The sequence below is a fragment of the Macaca fascicularis genome, chromosome 4, assembly GCF_037993035.2.
Source record: "Macaca fascicularis isolate 582-1 chromosome 4, T2T-MFA8v1.1".
Taxonomy (NCBI): domain Eukaryota; kingdom Metazoa; phylum Chordata; class Mammalia; order Primates; family Cercopithecidae; genus Macaca; species Macaca fascicularis.
In genome coordinates, this window is record NC_088378.1 from 14,157,266 (window position 1) to 14,180,303 (window position 23,038).

At 37.8% G+C, this 23,038-nt stretch overlaps 1 protein-coding gene across 14 annotated transcripts in view; it reads right to left on the reverse strand.

The window, feature by feature from the left end:
- WASF1 (WASP family member 1) overlaps positions 1-23,038 on the reverse strand; it is a 73,511-nt gene that overhangs the window by 18,274 nt on the left and 32,199 nt on the right. For 12 of the 14 annotated variants that reach the window (XM_074036881.1, XM_065543214.2, XM_074036876.1 and 9 more), the window contains one exon: positions 6,083-6,243. In XM_074036881.1, the coding sequence (XP_073892982.1) occupies positions 6,083-6,215 (133 nt within the window). In that variant the 5' untranslated portion in view covers positions 6,216-6,243. Of the gene's footprint in view, positions 1-6,082; positions 6,244-15,215; positions 15,260-23,038 lie in introns of all 14 variants that reach the window. The other 2 variants (XM_074036878.1, XM_015448558.3) reach the window with 1 other exon arrangement.

Sequence of the window (23,038 nt, forward strand, 5' to 3'; positions counted from 1 at the left end):
AAAAAATGGGCAAAGGATATGAACAGACACTTCTCAAAAGAAGACATTTACACAGCCAAGAGACATATGAAAAAATGCTCATCATCCCTGGTCATCAGAGAAATGCAAATCAAAACCCCAGTGAGATACTATCTCATGCCAGTTAGAATGGTGATCATTAAAAAGTCAGGAAACAACAGATGCTGGAGAGGATGTTGAGAAATAGGAACACTTTTACACTGTCGGTGGGAGTGTAAATTAGTTCAACCACTGTGGAAGACAGTGTGGCTATTCCTCAAGGATCCAGAACTAGAAACACCATTTGACCCAGTGATCCCATTACTGGGTATATACCCAAAGGATTACAAATCATGCTACTATAAAGACACATGTACACATTATGTTTATTGCAGCACTATTCACAATAGCAAAGACTTGGAACCAACCCAAACGTCCATCAATGATAGACTGGATTAAGAAAATGTGGCACATATACACCATGGAATACTATGCAGCCCTAAAAAAGGAAGAGTTAATGTCCTTTGCAGGGACATGGATAAAGCTGGAAACCATCATTCTAACCAAACTATCACAAGGTTGGAAAACCATACACCAGATGTTCTCACTCATAGGTGGGAACTGAACAACGAGAACACATGGACACACAGTAGGGAACATCACACACTGGCGTCTGTCAGAGGGTGGGGGGCTGGGGGAGGGATAGCATTAGGAAAAATACCTAATGTAAATGACGAGTTGATGGGTGCAGCGAACCACCATGGCACATGTATACCTATGTAACAAACCTGCACATCGTGCACATGTACCCTAGAACTTAAAGCATAATAACAAATAAAAAATAAAGGAGCAAATCTCAGATTTAAAAAAATGGAATCACCCCCCCCCCCCCCAAAAAAAGACGACATAGAAGAAGTGGTGTCAGAAAACAAATTAACATTAGAGAATCTGTCAAAAGGGTTCCACTTATCCAAGACTACTTTTGATTTATTTTACAACATGAACCCTTCTGTGATACAGGTACCAAAACTAAAGCAAATAAGAGGAGGATTGGTACTATATAAAAACATTTTTAGAGAAATGAAGAAGCAAAAAAGTCAGAAACCAAGATGTGCTTTTGTAAGTTACAACAGTGTGCCCATCTCTACTACTTCTACCTCCTCCACCTCTCTGCCTCCACTACTCCTGAGACAGCAAAACAAACTCCTCCTTTTCCTTCTCCTCTTCGGCCTACTCAATGTGAAGATAACGAGGATGAAGACTTTTATGACTTCCATTTAATGAACAGTAAGTACATTTTTTCTTATGGTTTTCTTAATAACATATTCTTTTCTCTAGCTTACCTTATTGTAGGAATATAGTATACTACTATACATACAACATAAAATATACATGTTAAGCAACAGTTTATGTTCTCGGTAAGGCTTCTGGTCAATAGTAGGCTATAGACAGTTAAGTTTTGGGGGGAGTCAAAAGTTATATGTAAATTTCTGGCTTCACTGAGGATCTGTGCCCTTAACCCCTACATTGTTCAAGGGCCAACTGTATTTTAAACTTTAAACCCTAAAGTCACCCAGCCATGACAAAGTGGGGGAGGGAAAGAAAAGAGATACCGTGGGAAGCCTGCTTTTAAACCTTGTTCTACTACTTCCTGTTAAATGTTAAAATGGAAATTACTTGCTTTATCTATATCTGTCCACCTGAGGAGGGTTAGAGAAGATTATGATGCAAATATATATGCAAATAATATGCCTGTCAATCTGAAAGCATTTATATGTAGACTGTAGCATTTATATATAATCAGCATTTATATATAATCAGCTATATAATCAGCATTTGTATTAGGTAGAAATAAATTTTAGGCCGAATGGAAGAACCCAAGATTCATCAAAGACCTAGTAAATGACTTGTCTCAGGTATGCCCAAAATACAGATTCAGAAATTTAGGAGATCTTTTACACTCTCTTGTTACAATTTCTGAAAAAAAAAAATGATAAATCTAAAATCACTGTATTCCTCTAGTTGTGTAAGTTCTTATTACTGAAAAGAGTAAAACAAAATAACTGGAAGAAGATCCCTGTCATTACTGAATTTTGAACAGAGGGAGAACCAGACATTTAAACAAATATTTAAAGCAATTTAATAAATAAGTCCAAATATTTGCTCTATTCACTGTGAGACCTTGGTATCAATTTCCTTATCTGTAAAACAGGAATAAAAATATCTGTCTCTAAAAGAAGTAAGCAAAGAGACTTGAAGTGCACCTAATACAGAGGAGCTCAATAACAGGCAGCTCTTAATATAAGGTAACAGCAACACAGCAGAGATAGAAGTACCTCACTTTCAGGTGTCAAAAGTTACTCGGTGATCAAGATACATCCAGAGACAGTTTCTCTGGCAGATAGGGGAAGCAACCCAAATGGAAGAAAAAGCAGGTATAAAGTTATTCATTTATTCAACAATTGGTAGGGATACAAATGTTAGGTATAGATACAGAGATGAAAAAGACTAATCTTGGCAATAAGAACTGACTATACTCAATAAGAGAAAAGCCAGGGGAAGAGATCCCTTAGGTATGCAGAATCCCAATGGTTGTTAATGAAAGGAGTTAGCTAGCTTGCTTTAGGCAGACAGTAAGGGAAGGGTCCCCAGAGACTCTCTGACCCACCCTACAAGTGCTTACACCAGATGCTTTGGGCAGATAAGGGAACTTGCACAGGGGGCTTGCCTAAACATGCCCACAGCGAACTAAGGGCCTATATGTGCACTGGGAGAATGTGGTGAAGCCACCAGTAATTTGTGCCTTATACAAATAGGGAACCCAGCCCCATCAGCTTCTATATACATATGTATGCCCTTGTATTCCACTGTGAGGGGACATATGCCCTTGTATTCAACTGTGAGGGGGCAACCTGGAACCTGCTTTCAGGACCCCTCTCTTTGCTGAGAGCTTTCCTTTCTCTTAATAAATTCTACTCCATTCACTCTTCGAGTATCTGTGTGCCTAATTCTTCCTCGTCATGAGACAAGAACCCGGACCTAGCTCAGCTAAGGAGTAAAAAATCTTGCATCATTAAGAAAGCAATAAAATGAGCAAGAGGAAATTGACACAAAGTGAATTATAGGTTTGTGGTAATTACCTAATATAAACAGAATTATGTTCTACTAGGAAAAATCTCTTAAAAAACAGATGTACTGGCTGGGTATGGTGGCTCACGCCTGTAATCTCAGCATTTTGGGAGGCCAAGGTGGGCGGATCACTTGAGGCCAGAAGTTCAAGGCCAGCCTGGCCAACACAGCAAAACCCCATTTCTACTAAAAATAATACAAAAATTAGCCAGGCATGATGGCACTTGCCTGTAATCCCAGCTTCTTGGGTGGCTGAGGTACAAGAATTGCTTAAACCTGGGAGGTGGAGGTTGTAGTGAGCCAAGATTGCACCACTGCACTCCAGCCTGGGTGACAGAGCAAGACTCTGTTTCAAAAAAATAAAAAAAGGAAGTACATTTTTGTGAGGAAAGGGTCAGGAAGACATCCAGCCCTAAGCCATGTAGATCCCCACAGTTTACTTTCATTGCTATACTCTCAAGCACTTTTTGTACTAATAGTAGCACCAAAGTGAAAATCTCCATTATCTAGAAACATTTTGGATAGCCAAGTTTTCTAAGTAATTCAGAGATTATCTAATACATCAATTGTTATTTTAACTATTTTGGATGGAAACTTGTGAAATGTATTCTAAGCTTCCCTCTTCTTAAATGGAATATAAAATTAAATATAATTTAATTTTTTCTTAGGGACTCATGGGCATGAATTTTGAAAATCAAATATTATCCTAGGCAGAAACAGCCTTGAAATGGATAAAGATATTTGCTTTACATTAAATGGCTTCTTCCCAGTTTTTATGTTGCATCTTCCCTTACATCACTGTGTCCTTTCCTGTAAACTACCTCCTTTTGGTTGGGTTCAGTGATGCCTCCTTCTGGTATCTCCTCCCATGCTTCCTCCTTTTATCCTCTGAAGCATAACTGTTTGGAAACCACATCATCAAATCTGTTTGAACTATCAAAGTAAAAGTAAACAGGTTTTGAGAGAGGGATCAATTGGTTATTTTATGTGCATGGTCTTTAGTGCGTGAGTTTATTTATTCTGGCTATCTAGAGGCCTTTTAAATTTAATTCCAGATTCTCAACTATGTCAGGTGGGAAAGCTGCCAGAGAAGTTAATATCAGGGCGGTAAACTATTGTCACACCTTGCTACAGTATTTTATGGGTTTTCTCTTTCTTTCTGAATCTCTACAAACTGCTTAAATGATGCCTTCCAGGTCTCTGATTCTAAAAGTGAAGCATCCAACATCTAATTTAGTTATATTGTTACTAGGTATTTATAATTTTCAGAGTTTGGCTACAGCATAACCATGTGCCTGCTGATAGATGTTGCTTATATAGACTATATAGACTTAAAAATTCCTTAACTTTTCATCTTTAAGTTTTGTAACAAATGGGTTAGTACTGCAAATTATCACCCTTAATCATAATATTAGTTCTAAATTCTATATTGGGTATATACCTAAAATAAGATGCCTGTACTGGATCCAGAATTCATCTTAATTTTAAGAAATATTTTATACAAAATTACTAATGCCATTTCTATTTCTTAACATGAATTTTAATATTAACTTGTTTATATACTTATGTATGTACATAATGTATATAAAACAAATTTTATATGACATCATGTTATATTTGAATCAATCCATGCTAGGTCACAAAAAATATGCAAAAATCTTTAAACAATATAGTTAATCATATTTAATCTGGGAACTCTAACACTTTTTTTAATTAGTCTCAAGTAAACAATACAATATTTTAATGATTCACTAAACTGAAAAAAATAATCACCGAATGGAAGAAGGAATATACTTAAAACAAAATTAAAATAAAATAGCCTTTTATTTATTCTTACTATTTCACAGGTAATGCAAAAAACTAGTACTCTCACAGAGAATATTCAAATTTAACTTTTTATGTTGCTCTCGCTACAGATGTATGCCTAAACTTTCTTACTGGAACCAAATTAGATTAACAACCTCTTGTGCTAAGTACTCAATTATAAAAGAAAGGACAAAAGTTGAAAGGAAAAGAAAAGCCAAGCCTGCTTATCAGAATTTATATGGCTGATGAGATAAATCTAGGACCACTTGGTAGATATTATCTCTGCCAGGAACACCTTGTTTTACCTTTAAAATGAAATATCAATGTCTTATGAAAAAGCTAATCCTTAAATGCAAAAGACAGACCAGATTTATTTTTAAAATTTTCTGATTAAACTTAGATTAGAAAATAATTTGTTTTATAAAGCAAAAAAAAAAAAAAAAAAAGAAAAGAAAATAATTTGTTTAATTCTTTAACCAAGTTGCTCTATTCTGTAAATTTGTAATGAGAACATATTGCCTGTCTCCTTTTCTCTAATCTGCCTCTTTCACTGGCCTTTATTCTCTGGCCAACCTGCTTGACTTCTGCCAGAGGCCAGGTTCACTTGCTGTTTTCACACCACATTGCATATCAGATTCCTGACTTATATCCTAATGTCTCTTAGACAACCACTTGACTAGCCTACTCCTCTGACTAGTAATGACCCCATACCTTTCACTTTAGATCTTTGCTAATATAAAAATATTTCCCTAAACTGATTATATATATAAGGAGATGGATACTAGTGTTTGAAAACACAAATAGTTGAGGCCTTTAAACAGAGTAAATAGTGATAATAACCAAGCAAAAATACAACTCTGGTCCTTTCACAGATTATATATTTTTAAAACAATCTCAATAATTTTAATTCATCATGTGATACTGTTTCTAGAGATTCTGTCCGTATTTTCCTTTCCCAGAAGAAACATCATGCAGAAGAAGATATTATTCTAAAACTCAATAATCATACTCATGTGACTATATTTTTCAGGATAATTTTGTACTCTTCTCACCAAACCACACTCCCAAATTAATCAGAAGCACAACTTCTTAATACTCTAAAGCATAACATTCAGGTTTGTGAGTATATTTTTAATTGATATATACTTACTTAGGCTACTTAGTTGTCTAATTATATTTGCCAAGGAAATATTGGTTACACATTCCAGTTCATTCTTAATGCCTCTAGGCAGTGCTGTGTGGCACAAGTGCCTAGGATCGATGTTTCTTTTCACTAGTGGCATCTTGAGATTAACCTTTGTGCCAGTTCACCTGTAGGAAATCAAAAATAAATGAACAATATTAAATTTCAGCCAACACAGAATGAGACTCTATTTTTCACACTGAAGAACAAAGCACCGTTGACCCTTGAACAACATGCGTTTGAACTGCATGGGTCCACTTACAGGTGGATTTTCTTCCCTCTCTGCCTCCCCTGAGACAGCAGGACAAACCCCTCCTCTTCCTCCTCAGTCTACTCAATGTGAAAATGACAAGGATGAAGACCTTTATAATGATACACTTCCACTTAACAGTTAATGTACTTTATCTTATGATTTTTTAAAATAACATTTTCTTTTCTCTGGTTTATTTTACTGTAAGAATGCAGCATATAATACATATACAAAATATGTCAAACAACAGTTTATGTTCTTGGTAAGGCTTCTGGTCAATAGTAGGCTATAAGTAGTTAAGTTTTTGGAAAGTCAGAAGTTATACACAGATTTTCGGCAATGCAGAGGGTTGGTGCCCCTAACCTCTAGGCTGTTCAAGGGCCAACTGTCTTTGCTTGTATGAAGACAGTAAAAATGAAATTACCCAACTAAAATAATCAAAATTGATTTAACTTTCAATTAGTAGAATATCAACATTATACAAAACAGTTTTTAAAAACTTGCTTTCAATGTCAGCTGCTACATGGTGAATTTACAATCATCATCACTATTATTCTCCTAAAAACACTGTTTTTATTTACTGTAATACGGATTTTGTTCTAGAGAGTTAGTGTGAGATGTTCTCTCTAAGGAAGTGCATAAAAGGATTAAGGAAGCTGTGAGAGTAACATCAAATTGACATTATCACATAAAATGTATCAGGTGTTCAACAGCTCAGATCAAATACTCTAAGTAGCCCTGCACTTGAAATCTTATCGGAATCTACCAAATCTTTATTTAACTGATCAAAAAGTTCAACCGTCTTTGAATTACAGGCTGCTCTCACTTTGCATGCTTCCCATATGCACAAATTTGACTGACTCGAGTTTAGTTAAGTAACAACACTGCCCAACACCATGATTCAAATTTCACTTACTACAGTATATTAACTGTGAGTAATTGCACAAATACAAACTTCATTTCTAGTACTCTAGTCTAGCACTCCCCAACCCCCGGGCTGCACAGCAGTAACGGTGGTCTGTCAGGAACAGAGGCCTGTCAGGAACCGGGCTGTGCAGCAGGAGGTGAGAGGTGGGTGAGCAAGCATTACTGCCTGAGTTCCACTTCCTGTCAGATCAGTGGCGGCACTAGATTATCATAGGAGCAGGAGGCCTATTGTGAACTGCATATGTGAGGGATCTAGGTTGCACGCTCCTTATGAGAATCTAATTAAAGTCTAATGCCTGACAATCTGAGGTGGTACAATTTCATCTTGAAACCATCCCCCACTACACATACCCCCCATCCCTGGCCCGTGGAAAAATTGTCTTCCACGAAACTAGTCCCTTGTGCCAAAAACAAGGAGACTGCTGCTGTAGTCCACAAATCACTGTTAATAAGAGCTGTACCTCATGATCAGTGACCAATCACCACTTCTTTCAAAGTCAGCAGATGATTGGTTACACCTCATTTGTTAGTCAATTCACCCACAGACAGCAAAGCATGCATCTGTTGCCTTCTTGCTTTCCAGTGCTAAATCTACATGAAATTTTACTAAATAGGTACATGAAAGCAGGAATTGGCCAACAAAGACAGAAGCGCAGCAAAAAACAAAAAACAAAAAAACCAAAAAAAATGATGACACTGGAAATGAAATTCAAATCCAACATAAGTGTAGTAACAGATGAAGCAGCTGACTGTGGAAATGTTGCCACCGCCACTGTTCGAGAGCTTCTAGATATGCAGCCTGAGGAACTTAGTGAAGGCAAACCTACAGACCTAAATGAGGAGTGTGGCTGTGACAAAAAGAAGGAATATGTTCCAAAAGAAGTGACACTAGCAAAAAAGCCTTCACATTTAGGAAACTCTTGGAGCTACTTCGTAACAGTGAAAGCGCAAAAGATAAAATGTTGGAAGCTAATCCTAATTTAAAAGAAAGGAGTACGACAATTTGCCAAGGCACAGAAAAGATGCTCACTCTGCTAGTTCTGCTATTGTAGTTACACAACAAGAACTGCTCAAACTGCCTTTGATAAGTGTTTTTTACAAAGAAATAAAACACTAATTCTACTTGACTCCAATATCTTAAATGACATTGTGCTAAATAAATACTTTTAAATTTCCCTATACATTTAAACCAACAATATAAGAGGTTTTACTGTCTTGACAAAAATTTTTAGAGTGTACATAAAACATTGTAACTTTCCCCATTTTTATTAAGATCGTTTTTCATGGTTTCAACTTATACTGTCATTTTTTACAGTCCTGAACTACTGTGCAAAGTGAGAAACGAATGACTGTACTTACCTATCAGTGAACAATGGTTACCAAAGGAAACAATTTATTAATTACTGAGCTTTAATGACTAACAAATGAGAAGTTTGAGATAAACCTAATTGCGGGTCGGGCGCGGTGGCTCACGCCTGTAATCCCAGCACTTTGGGGGGCCAAGGCGGGCAGATCACTTGAGGTCGGGAGTTCGAGACCAGCCTGACCAACATGGAGAAACTCTGTCTTTACTAAAAATACAAAATTGGCCGGGCGTGGTGGTACATGCATATAATCCCAGCTACTAGGGAGGCTGAGGCAGGAGAATCGCTTGAACCTGGGAGGTGGAGGTTGCAGTGAGCCAAGATCGTGCCATTGCACTCTAGCCCTGGGCAACAAGAGTGAAACTCTGTCTCAAAAAACAAACAAAAAGAAGCCTAATTGCAGTTAAGTGTTACTTATCAACATGCTTTAAAAAACTTTTGCATAAATTTGTTTCCTCTGACCTATTTGTTAAGCATTCTCTCTACATTTTTAATCCATTCTAAAAGTCTGCAACATGAAATGTAGAGAAAAAAAGCATACAAAATTGTACACCTCAAAAATTTAACCAAACTCTCATGTAACCCCATTAAGAAATAAAACATTGCCTGTACCAATTGCCAGAACTCTTCCACTTTGGTCCTCTTCCCAATCATCCTTGCTTACCTCCCCAAGACAGGTAACCTTTATTCTTTTTATAAAAAGCATTTCTTTTTCTTTTTCTTTTCACAACTTACACAAGCAACTTTAAACACTATAGGTTTTGACAGCTTTTTGAAGTTTATATAGACTAATATAATACATATTATTTTAAACCTTGCCTTTTTCATTCCACATTGTAATATTCATCCATATTGCTCTGTGCAGGTTGCTCATTTTCATTGCTGTATAATAGTCCACTATATGACATTACAATTTATTTACCCATTCTAATGTTAATGAGTTGTTTCCAGTTTGAAGCTATTATGAAGAGCACTACACTGATCATTCACGTACATGTGTCTTAGTGTACACATTTCTATTGTGAATATACTTCAGGACAAGAATAGCCAAGTTAAGGATACACACAACTTCATCTTTAGGAAATGATGCCAAACTGTTCCAGAGACTGTACCAACACGTTACTTTCAGCCGTTAAGAGGCTGCTGCTGCTCCACATCCTCATAACACTTGACACTGTCAGTTTTTAAATTCTAGCTGTTCTTGAGTGTATGTTGTGGCCATTTGTTAGAGTTTTAATTTGTGTTTCCCAATTATTGAATTTAAGCACCTTTTCATGTTTCTTGATCTTTTGGATTTTTCTCTTGGGAAGTGGCTGTTCAATCCTTTTGTCCATTTTTGGCCATTTGTTGTGTTAGGGCTGATTTGCAGAAACACTAGATATGAGCCATTTGAAGGTTGTAAGTGATGTGAATCTCTTCTTTCACTTGCTATTCCACTTTCTTAGTGATGTCTTTTAATGAACAGAAGTTTTTATGCTCAATGTGGGAAGGATATTCTCAATCTTTTCAAGTTTAGAACAAAAGCATGGTTTCTAAAATCTTTTTCTATACCAAGATCATAAATATGACCTTTCGCTTTATATCTTAGCTTTGTTTTGCTAATACTTTTAATCTGTAATTGATGTGGAATTACTTTTGTGAATGGTGTGATGTAGTAGTTAGGTTTCTTATATACTATCTCAGCACCACTCATTGAAAACCCTAGTATTTCTCTATTGCTCTGCAGTGGCACTTTTGTCATAAATCAAGTTTCTACGTATTTTTAAATTAGATTTTGAGCTATGTACTATTCCACTGCTCTTTTTGACTAACCTAGAGCTAATGACAAACTGACTTAATCAGGCTTTATATTAAGTTTTTTTTTTTTTTTTTTTTTTTTTTAAGAGACAGAGCCTCACTCTGTTGCTCAGGCTGGAGTACAGTAGTGTAATCTTGGTTCACTGCAACCTTCGACTCCTGGGTTCAAGCGATTCTCCTGCCTCAGCCTCCTGAGTAGGTGGGACTACAGGCATGTGCCACAACACCCGGCTATTTTTTTGTATTTTTAGGAGATGCGGTTCTGCCATGTTGTCCAGGCTGGACTCAAACTCCTAAGCTCAGACAATCGAACTGCCTCAGACTCCCAAAGTGCTAGAATTACAGGCTTGAGTCACTGCGCCTGGCTTATAGTAAGTCTTGATACACAATAGGGCAAGCTCTCCAATCCTGTTCTCCAAAAATGTTCTGTTTATTCTTGACACTGTGTATTTCCATGTAAATTTTTAGAATAAGATTATCAAGTCACACATAACACACACACACACAAACACACACACACACACACACACACCCCTCTATTGGGAATTTGACTGGAGCTGTATTAAACCTATCATATTGGGAAGTACTGATATTTATCATTTCTTTCTATCCACGAACATAATATATTGCTCCAACTATTTCAGGATTTTTAAAAGTCTCTTAATGTTTTATACTTTTCTAAGGAGAAGTCTTATAAATCCTTATTTATTTGTATGTAGATGTCTTTATAACACTGGAACCACAATATATATTGTTGTATTATATAGAAAACAAATTGATTTTTTAATATTGACCCTATATCCTGAGACCTTCCTAATCTCTAACTTATCTGCAATTATTTTGGATTTTTAAATGCACACAATCATATGTGAATAGTGACTATTTCCTCCATTCTAATCCATCTTACATCTTTTATTTCTTTTTCTTGCCTTACCACACTAGCTATAATCTTTAAAACAATGTGAAATATGTATTTCATATACATAAGGATGATGGCAAACATCCTTGTCTTTTTCAACGCAAGTGGAAAACCCTTCAACATTTCACAAGGTGTCTGTAATACGGAATTTTGTGGTTATTTTGTTTTATAGACACCTTTTAATAGATTAAGGAAGTTCCTTTATTATTATTTTAATAGGTTTTTTGGGGAACAGGTGGTATTTGGTTGCATGTATAAGTTCTTTAATGGTGATTTTTTAGATTTTGGTGCACCCATCACCCAAGCAGGGAACACTGTACCCAATAGGTAGTCTTTTATGCCTCACCATCCTCTCACCCTTTCCCCCAAGTCCCCAAAGTCCATTGTATCATTCTTATGCCTTTGCATCCTCATAGCTTACAGTAATAGTCTCCAATTCCATCCAGCTTGCTATGAATGTCATTATTTCGTTCTTTTTTATGGCTGTGTAGTATCCCAGGGTATGTGCATTCCATGGTGTGTATATATATACACACACATACACACCATGAATATATGGTGTATATACACCATGGTGTGTGTGTGTATGTACACATACATATACACACACACACACACACACACCATGGAATACACACACACCATGGGATACCAAACATCGTGTGTTCTCACTCACTTTTCTTTATCCACTTGTTGACTGATGGGCATTTGGGCTGGTTCCATATTTTTGCAATTACAAATTGTGCTGCTATATACATGCTATATACATCCATATTTTTGCAATTACAAATTGTGCTATATACATGCTATATATGTCCATATTTTTGCAATTACAAATTGTGCTGCTATAAACATGCAAGCGCAAGTATCTTTTTTGTATAATGACTTCTTTGTATAATGACTTCTTCTGGGTAGATATCCAATAGTGGGACCGCTGGGTCAAACGGTAGATCTACTTTTAGTTCTTTAAGGAATCTCCACATTGTTTTCCGTAGTGTTTGTACTAGTTTACATTCCCACCAGGAGTGTGAAAATGCTTTTTCACTACTTCCACAACAACAGCTATTGTTTTTTGATTTTTTTATTGATGGCCATTCTTGCAGGAGCAAGGTGGTATCACATTGTGGTTTTGATTTGCATTTCCCTGATTATTAGTGATGGTGACCATTTTTTCACGTTTTTGGCCACTTGTATATCTTCTTTGGAGAATTGTCTATTGATGTCCTTAGATTACTTTCTGATGGGATTTTTTTTCTTACTGATTTTTGTTTGAGTTCCTTGTAGATTCTAGATATTAATCCATTGTCAGATGTACAGACTGTGAAGATTTTCTCCTACTCTGTGGGTTGTCTGTTTACTCTGCTGTGGTGTAGAAGCTTTTTAGTTTAAGTCTTATCTATTTATCTTTGTTTTTGTTGCACTTGTTTTTGGGTTCTTGGTCAGCAAGTGTTTGCCTAAGCCAATGTCTAGAAGGGTTTTTCCAACGTTATCTCCTAGAATTTTTATGTTTTTTTTTTTTTTTTTTTGAGATGGAATCTCACTCTGTTGCCCAGGGTGGAGTACAGTGACATGATCTCAGCTCACTGCAACCTCCACCTCCCGGGTTCAAGCGGTCCTCCTGCCTCAGCCTCCTGAGCAGCTGGAACTACAGGTGCACGCCACCACGCCCAGCTAATTTTGTATATTTAGTAGAGATGGGGTTTCACCATATTGGTCAGGCTGGGTCTCGAACTCTGGACTTCAGGTGATCCACCTGCCTCGGCCTCCCAAAGTGCTGGGATTACAGGCGTATGCCACCATACTTGGCCTTGGGTTGATCTTTTTATAAGATGAGAGATGAGGATCCAGTTTCATTCCTCCACATGTGGCTTGCCGATTATCCCAGCACCATTTGTTGAACAGGGTGTCCTTATCTGGCTTTATTTCTGGGTTCTCTAATCTGCTCCATTGTTATCATGTGCTTTTTTTTTTTTTTTTTTGAGATGGAGTTTCACACTTGTCACCCAGGCTGGAGTGCAGTGGCGTGATCTCAGCTCACTGCAACCTCTGCCTTCTAGGTTTAAGTGATTCTCCTGACTCAGCCTCCTGAGTAGCTGGGATTACAGGTGCCCACCACCATGCCTGGCTAATTTTTTTTTTTTTTTAGTAGAGACAGGGTTTCACCCTGTTGTTCAGGCTGGTCTCAAACTCCTGACCTCAGGTGATCTGCCTGCCTCAACCTTCCAAAGTGCAGGGATTACAGATGTGAGCCACCGCACCTGGCCTATGTGCCTATTTTTATACCAGTACCATGCTGTTTTGGTGAGTATGGCCTTATAGTATAGTTTAAGTAAGGTAATGTGATGCCTCCAGATTTCTTCTTTTTGCTTAGTCTGGCTTTAGTTATGCAGGCCCTTTTGTGGTTCCATATGAATTTGGGAGTTTTTTCCTAGTTCTGTGAAAAATGACAGCAGTATTTTGATGGAAATTGCATTTTGTAGATTGCTTTTGGCAGCATGGTCATTTTCACAGTACTGAGTCTACCCACCCATGAGCATGTGATGTGTTTCCATTTTGTTTGTGTTTTCTATTATTTCTTTCAGCAGTGTTTTGTAGTTTTCCTTGTAGAGGTCTTCCACCTCCTTGGTTAGGTATATTTCTAAGTATTTCTAAGTATTTTATTTGTAGCAGCTATTTTAAAAGGGGTTAGTTTCTGGATTTGATTCTCAGCTTGGTCACTATTGGCATACAGCAGTGCTACTAATTTGTGCACATTAATTTTGTATCCTGAAACTGTGCTGAATTCATTTATCAGTTCTAGCTTTTTGGATGACTCTTCAGGGTTTTCTAGGTATATGATCATATCATTGGTGAACAGCGACAGTTCGACTTCCTCTTTACTGATCTGGATGCCCTTTCTTTCTTGTCGGATTGCTCTGGCTAGGACTAAGGAAGTTCCTATTACTAGCTGCCCAAGATTTTAAAAAATCATGCTATCAAATGTTTGTCCTACATTTATTATGATAATCATGTGACTCTTACTCTGTTAGTGTAGTGAATTATATTGACTGGGTTTTTTTGTTGTTATTGTTGGTAAACAACCCCGCATCCTTGGAATAAACCTAATTGGATGAGATGTATGTGGTAGGGAGAATAATGGTCTCCCAAAGCTACCCATGATCTTATTCCCCTGAATCTATGAATATTTATATTATATGGCAAAGGGCTTAGAATTAAGGTAGTCGATGGAGTTAAGATTTCTAATCAGCTGACCTCAAAATAGGAAGATTATCTGTTTTTTATTGATTACTGGATTTAGTTTTGGTTTGTCATCACTTTTTGGCCTTTTGGCTAAGATGAAGTATAGTTTTGGTTTGTTAATATGATTAGTTTTTTGCATTTACATTCATGAGAGAAAACGGTCCATTTTTTTTTTAATTTTTTATTCTTTTGAGACGGAGTCTCGCTCTGTTGCTCAGGCTGGAGTGCAGTGGCGAAATCTCAGCTTACTGTAAGCTCCACCTCCAGGGTTCACACCATTCTCCTGCCTCAGCCTCCCAAGTAGCTGGGACTACAGGCGCCCGCCACCATGCCCGGCTAATTTTTTTGTATTTTTAGTAGAGACGGGGTTTCACTGTCGCCAGGATGGTCTCTATCTCCTGACCTCATGATCAGCCCACCTCAGCCTCCCAAAGTGCTGGGATTACAGGCGTGAGCTACCACGCCCGGCCAAAACGGTCCATTATCTTAATGTAATGTCCTCGAAAAGTTTTTTGTTTTTGTATTAATTTCTAGAATAAGAACATTGTGGTCAGAAAATACATTTTGTATCATTTGATCCTTTTAAAATGTATTTACACTTACTTTATTGTCCAAAATAGTCAATTTTTGTAAACATTCCAGGGATACTGAAAAATAATATACATTTTGTTATTGGTGGTTGCAGTGGTCTACGTATGTCCATTAGTTACATTTGCTAATGTACCTACATCTTCTATAGCTTTACTGATTTTTGTCTCCCGGTCTATCAGAGAGACATGTTAAGACTGCCCACTATGACTACAGAGTTGTTAAATTCTCCATATGATATATATATTTCAAGACTATGTTATTAGGTATATTTACCATTATCAAGTTTCCTCTATCTCTAATAATATGGTTTTTGCTTAAAAGTCTATTTTTTGTAGCCATACCAGCTCCTTCGGTTGTGTTTGCATAATAGAGCTTTTCCTTTCAACCTTCTTCCATCTTTGTTTTAGACACATCTCTTCACAGAATACAGTTAGCTGCTGCCTTTTGCTTTTTCTTTAACTTAGTCTGTTAACCTTTGAATACTTTTATTGGTATAAAGCTAATGTTCTTTCTGCCCAAAATATTCTACTTGCCCTACTCCTACTTGTTCTTCAAATTCTAGCTCCAATGATAACACTCCCTGATCCCCCAGTCTCAATGAGATGTGGTCCTCCTGCTAAAATTTTCTCACAGCAACCTCTAAATTTTCCTTATGACACTTGTCTCAGTTTGTAATTATGTATCTTCATGATTGATTTCTGTCTCCTTTATTAGTCATAAAGCAGGTTTCATGTGTTTTACAGTATCCCTGGTGCCCGGTACATGCTTGGCACATAAGAAATGTTAAATGTTAAAAACAGCTGTAAAGGAAAGAAAAGCCAGGTGGAAAAGAAAACAAACTGTAACTAATTACTGTAACTCATAAACCAGCCTTCTATTAAAAAAAGTTGCAATCCTATTAAATTTCTGTTATTAAATATGTGAATAACTCAAAATTTCTTAATTCGAGTTCAAATCTCTCTCCTAAGCTGCAGATATGCCTATGCAACTGACTCCTAGAAATTTTTACTTGGAAGTTCCATAAAACTTATTAAATTCAAAATATTCAAAGCCAAATTCCTTACATTTTCCTCTTCAAATCTAGGCATCATCTTCAATTCTGCCATACCATTGCAGTCTCTTCTCTATATCCAAAGAGGATCAAGCCTTATTAATTCTATCATTAACATCTCTCATGTTCTGATAATCCTTTTCTATTCTAACTGCTACTACTTTAATTCAAACCATAGTCCTCTCTCACTTGGTTAGACTTATGAAAACAGGTAATTCAAAATCTAAGCTGTTGGACTCTATTTTGCACCTTAAAGGAACGTGATTACGGGACCTCAGTCACGTGACAGGCAGCTGTAACTTGTGCAGCTGTAACCTTTGTTTCTCTGATTATATATTGGCCTCCTTCCTTACCTACACTGTTTTGTAAAATGTTGCACATGACGAAACGACCCCAGGGAAGACCTCTTCCCTCTTCACTGCTGATCTTCATCATGGATTAACTTCCCTCTGACCTTTCTCACACACAGACTTTGTGGCTATCACACTGTCATAAGATGGAATGTTAAGTATACTCTTTAAAATCAGAAAGGAAATTTAAAAACAGCTGTAAAGGAAAGAAAAGCCAGGTGGAAAAGAAAACAAACTGTAACTAATTACTGTAACTCATAAACCAGCCTTCTATTAAAAAAAGTTGCAATCCTATTAAATTTCTGTTTTCCTCCTATGTAAGTATCACAGGATCCTTAGGGTGTCGCTTTTCCAGCTGGAAACCTCTGTGGCCAGTGGCACCTGTGCCTGAGTTTTGCTCAGGGCTGCTGGGCATGTTCCGCTCACTCAGCCTGGCAGGCTGCGCTCAGCTCACACTATCAGCCTAGATCCCATACCTGCCAAGGGTGAGCCAAGCACAGAGTGGCAAAGCATGTGTGAGCGAGCACAGGGTCTGGCCACTGCACATAGCCAAACATGCTGGCTGCAGTGGGGCAGGCAGCTCCAGGTTCTGGCACAGGTGCTGGCTCCCTGAGAAGCTGCGGCTGGACTAGGTATACCACAAGTGGCTTCCACAGCAGGAACCAGGGAACGCTGTGGTGCCCAGAAGCTTGGAGACACCAGGAACTGCAGAGCCCCAAAAAGGGTGTCACAGCCCTGGCTTAGGAAGCTCCTAGATCTGGGATCTCCAAAGGGCCGCAGCTCTTTTCTCCTTCTCTCTTCTCTTCTTCTCATTGCCTGCAACGTGGCAAGTGGGTATCATGTTTCAGCTCTGTGTTACAGCTCTTCCAGTCCTGCCATTCAGCAGGTCCAAAGTTCTTGTCCCACGTCTGGGAAGAATGAAGCACATGGAGAGGAGCTTCATTGAGTGACAGAAGAGCTCTCAGGACACCCGAAGTGGGTAGCTCCTTTCCACAGACAGTCATCCCAATGAGTGTCTAGTTCTCAGCAGAGAAGAGACCAGGAGTGGGTAGCTCTTCTTCACAAGGAGATTGTCCCAATGAGTTGAGAAGACCCAAAGTGGGTAGTTCCTTCCTGCAGCTGATAGTCCTAACGTCTGTGTGAATCTGGCTGAGTTTGAAGTTTTTATGGGCTCTGAAAGTAGGAAGTGCATGCTGATTGGTCCACAGGCAGCCATGGGTAGGCTTGGAAAAGGCACCATAAGTTCTCACTCTGGTACACAGAACTGAGAGCCCAGCCCCCAGGCTTCAGGCATTTCCCGGCTTGAAGATGGGGTTTCACCCAGGACCCACCCCTTTCTACCCAGGAGCCTGTCTGCCTCCTGTCACCGTCAACATGCTGTCCATGGCACCCATGCTGTTCATGCTGAGGGGTGCCTGCAGGCCTGAGCTGAGCTGCCCTCAGCCCCCACTTCCATTTTCCTCCCACACTCATAGGCACCCAAAGTCTGGAGGGGCTCACGGTGGCAGGGGTTGGTGTGTCAGTACTGTCTTGAGTGCACACACACTTTGCCAGGTTGTGACACTACCTGGGCTTAGTCACAACTTTGCTCTGCCCTGGAGCAGGTGCCGGGATGGGGGAGAGGCCAGAGAATGGGAGCAGGCACTTCCAAGCCTGTGGGGGCAAGGAGGCTTCCCAGGCCCCCAAGAGCACAGAGATGGCCAGGACCAGAGCCCGTGGCTGGGTGGCTGCAGTTGTGCCCAGAAGCACAGAGCTCCCACCCCACCAACTTGGTAGAGCACAGGGCTCCCACCTGTTCCCAGCCCTGACCGCTCCTCCCCCGTTGCAGCCAGCATCTTTGCAGCAGCTGCTACATATGGGCTGCTGTTGCCTTCATAAGCAAAACCTTAACTTTTAACTTCAGAGCACTGACCCCGTTTCTCTGGAGTCTGCATCTCCTAAATGGCTATTCCCAGCTTTTTGCTTGAATAAACTCTTTAAACTGGATTCTGATCCTTTTGATTATCTCAGGTTGACAGACTTTCTTCCTCCAGTCTTATATTTTCTCCTTGCCATTCCATCTATACCACACCACTCCCACCAATTCAACCCATCCCACACCACTGCTTTAATAATAGAGCAGATCCACTCCAATCCATGGAGGATACATTCCAAGACCTCCAGTGGGTGCCTGAAACCACAAATAGTACTGAGCCTATACATACTATGTTTTTTCCTATACATATCTGTAACATTTAACTTATAAATTAGACACAGTAAGAGGATAACCCAATAACTAATAATAGAACAATTACAATAATATACTATAACAAAAGTTGCATGAATGTGGACTCTTGCTCTCTCTCAAAACATCTAATTGTACTTGTAATATTGTGAAATATTTATTTGGTTGGTTTTCCACCCAGTTTTCTGGGATACAACTTCTAAATTCCTTAGAATCTCCAAAGTGTTACTTCTTTGTAGGATGGGGGGGCTGGTCACCTGAAAGACCAATGCATGACTAGAGGGTTGGGACTTTTAGCCCCATCTCCCTAACATCCAGGGAGGGGAAATAGGCCGAATGTTAAGTTGACACCAATGGCCAAAGGTTTATTCAATTATGTCTATGTAATGAAGCCTCTGTAAACACTCATAAGGATGGGTTTGGAGAGCTTCCAGAGAGCTAAACACATGGAGGTTCCTGGAAAGGCATGGATGCTCTATGCCCCTTCCCCTATACCTTGCCCCATGCATTCTTATCTGTGTTCCTGTAATACCCTTTATAATAAATGGGTAAGTATAAGTACTTCCCTGAGTTCTGTGAGCCACTCCAGCAAATTAATCAAACCCAAAGGGGGAGAAATGGGAACCTAACTTGAAGTGGGTAGGAACAGAAGTTCCAGAGGCCTGAACTTGCAACTGGTATCTCAAGAAGGGGCAGTCTTGTGGGACTGAACCCTCAATCTGTGGGATCTGACACTATCTCCACGTAGATAGTGTCAGAACTGAATTGAAGGACACCCAGCCAGAGTCTGCTGAAGAATTAATTGCTTGCTTGGCTGATCACACAAGTATTCTGTGTTGATTGTTACTGTGGTGTGAGAGCAGAGGAAAAACACATTGAGTGTGTTTCTTCAACTCACAATACTGAACTCACCCTTCTTGTGATGGTGTGAAATGATAAAATGCCTACAGGATGAGATGAACTGAGGTGAATGACATAGGCACTGTGACATAGTGTAAGGCTATGTCAGAAGCAGACATGACAATGTCAATGGTTGAAAGTCAGGAGCTGAGGATGTCGATGACTAATGAGAAGGAAGCATATACAGTGTGGATATGCTGGACAAAAGGATGAATCGCATTCCAGGCAGGATGGCACAAGATTTCATCATGCTACTCCAGAATGATGTGCAATTTAAAACTTATGAACTTTTTTTCTGGAATTTTCCATTTAATATTTTTGGGCCATGGTTGACCACTGGTAACTAAAACCACAGAAAGCAAAAGCATGAATGAGAGGCGGACTATTGTATTATAAAAAATTTGAATCTGGAAATGTCCTTCTGCAAAATCAAACTCTTCCTTGGTTCCTTGTTGTCAGGGTAAAGTCCAAACATAACATACGAGGTCTTCAGGATTTAGCCTCCCCTCCTCACTTCTACCCTCATTTCTCACTACACTCCTACATTATACTCTAATTACTCTAAATACATCTTGCTGTTTTATAGTCCTGCCTTTCCTCATGCTGCTCTCTGCCTGGGATGTATTTCACTTTTTATTCTCAATAGAGAATACACAATCGTTCAAGACTAGACTCAGGCAGCAACTCTCTTCTGAAGACTAACTGAATCCCTCAGGTAAATGGAACCATCTACTCTTTGATGCCCTCAACTTGGATTCACAAGTGCATCTACCTACTTACTACCAATTATACTTTACTATACTGTACTTATTTGTTTACACGTCCATGCCTGAATGTCAGCTTTTAGAAGGCAAAAATCTTGCCTTACTCAACTTATATCTCCAAGATCTAGAACACAGAAGATGCTCAACAGTTAATCAATACATAAATGGAAGAAATAACAAAATCACAAGCTTTAAGGGAGCCAAAAAAGAAAAAATAGGTTGCTGCAGGAAGATAGACACACATACACTTTTTTTTTTTTTTTTTTTTTTTTTTGAGTCAGAGACTCGCTCTGCCACCCAGGCTGGAATGCAATGGCACGATCTCGGCTCACTGCAACCTCTGCATCCCAGGTTCAAACAATTTCCTGCCTCAGTCTCCTGAGTAGCTGGGATTACAGGAGCGTGCCGCCACGCTCGGCTAATTTTTGTATTTTTAGTAGAGACAGCGTTTCGCCATGTCAGTCTGGTTCTGAACTCCCAACCTCGTGATCCGCCCGCCTCACACATGCACTTTTCTAAAGCAACTATTTAATCATGATTCTAAGGAGTTGCTTTTTTGTATGTGCATGGAAAAGAAACACATTTGAGAAAAATAACATCTTACAAATGTATTGTGGAAACATAGGCTTGCTTCTTTCACTCCCCTAAGAAAAAGCAAGGATGGATGGTATCTTATTCATTTCTTCATCTTTATGGGCTAGCTCTGAGTTCTAGGGTATAGCAATCACACACATTTTGATGAAAGGAATGTACAGCATACAAACTAGTTTTGAAATATTATCCAAATCTCAAAAGAAAAATGGCTTTCATTGTGATTAAAATAGTGCCTTTAGGTACGATGCAAAAGCTTTTTAGAGAGAAAACCTTTCCTCATCCTTTCTTTGTACTTCAGTTTCAACACCAAACTCATTTTCTTATTTCTCTACCTTATTCCTTGGTGATTTCTAATGTCATTTATCTAACTCAACTATCAAAATCTTAGTGGCAGAAAGTAAAAAAAAAAAGCCTAATAACTTTATCTCCTAAATCCTGAGAAAACTGCCTGATTCCCATTTTAGAGCAATCCCAACACCATCTTTTTCATGGAATCCTTTGTCAGGCTAGAAAGTAATTTTTAAAAAATCAAAAACCAGAAGAAACTCTAAATGCTAACAGGTATGATTTAATTATCAAGCAAATATAAAATCAAATTCATCTCAGTATTTTTAATACTGCAAATAATACACTGTTTAAGAATTTAAACATTGCATAGAATGAACCAATTACATATATTTTAACATCTTTTAATCGATCAGTGCCTAATTTGCTTAATAAGGGGAAACTTTTATTAAAAAGGGCTAAATTATACTGTGCTAAAACATAAAATAACCAATTTTTGAATTTCCCAACTATTATATAACACAAGTGGTTCCAAAAGTAATTTGGTTTCCCAATGATGTAAAAAAAAAAAAAAACTAAAGCAATTCCCAGGTTTCTTATTTTCCTATGTTCTTATCAATTAAACTGTCAATTGCTGAAGCAAACATCAAAGAGTATGTAAACTAAAGAATATATCTCCCAAAAAGATTTTAAAATAATTTTGAAGAACAAATAACTTAGCTAAAATCTTAATAATGTTTTTAATTTAAAAAAAAAAAAAAAAAAAACCTTTTCATGGGTATACTTTTAAATCCTGACATAGATTTTAACATTAAAAATAAAATGAGCCACAATACTGTTTATAAGATATCACAATATCTTATATTGAAAGCCCTCTTTTAGGAAGGCAAGGAAAACGAAACTACTGAAATCTAACCATAGCAAAATGTTTGACAGAATTCTAAATTGAAAGTTTATTTTGATGACTACTACTAATATTAATAATATATTCTGTTAGTTTAAGAATGCCTTCTCTTGACTCAAAATGAGGCACATACATGGATGAGTATAAGCAATATATAAAGTATTAAAAATAACCCAAGATCAGATGTCATGATTTTACAAATTTAGAAATCAGAAAAGTACACTATCTAAATTCTGATTTCAGAACTCAAAATGGCCAGTAAAGTTTATTTAAAATGTTTAAAGGACTCCTTGTAGTCAACAATTCAGAGGAAAATAAAATAGCTGCTTATTTTAAGATGTCACAAAAATAATTATATTAATAGTTAATAATTGCTTTATGGGTTATATAAAGAACATAAGAAAAGTATTTTATTACCTCATCAATGACAAGTGATTCTTTACATTCATGGTCAATGAAATAATTTATGATCATTTAAAGGTGTTTCAGTATTTTTAAAATGACATTAAAAAATTATATGTTATAGAAATACAATTTTCAATTGTCATAATATAGTATTAAATACTTATTCAAACTAAAGGATTATATTATGTGACCTAAAGGAACAGGTTAAAGTAAGTATTCTAATAAAAACAATTTTAATGTTTCAAATATGTTAAGAACTTTGGGGAGGGCAAATACTTATGTCCTCCGTTCTTAAGAATAGAAGTCACTTAATTTTGCACAATTGACCAGTGAAATAATTTGAGTATGAGAATGTTTA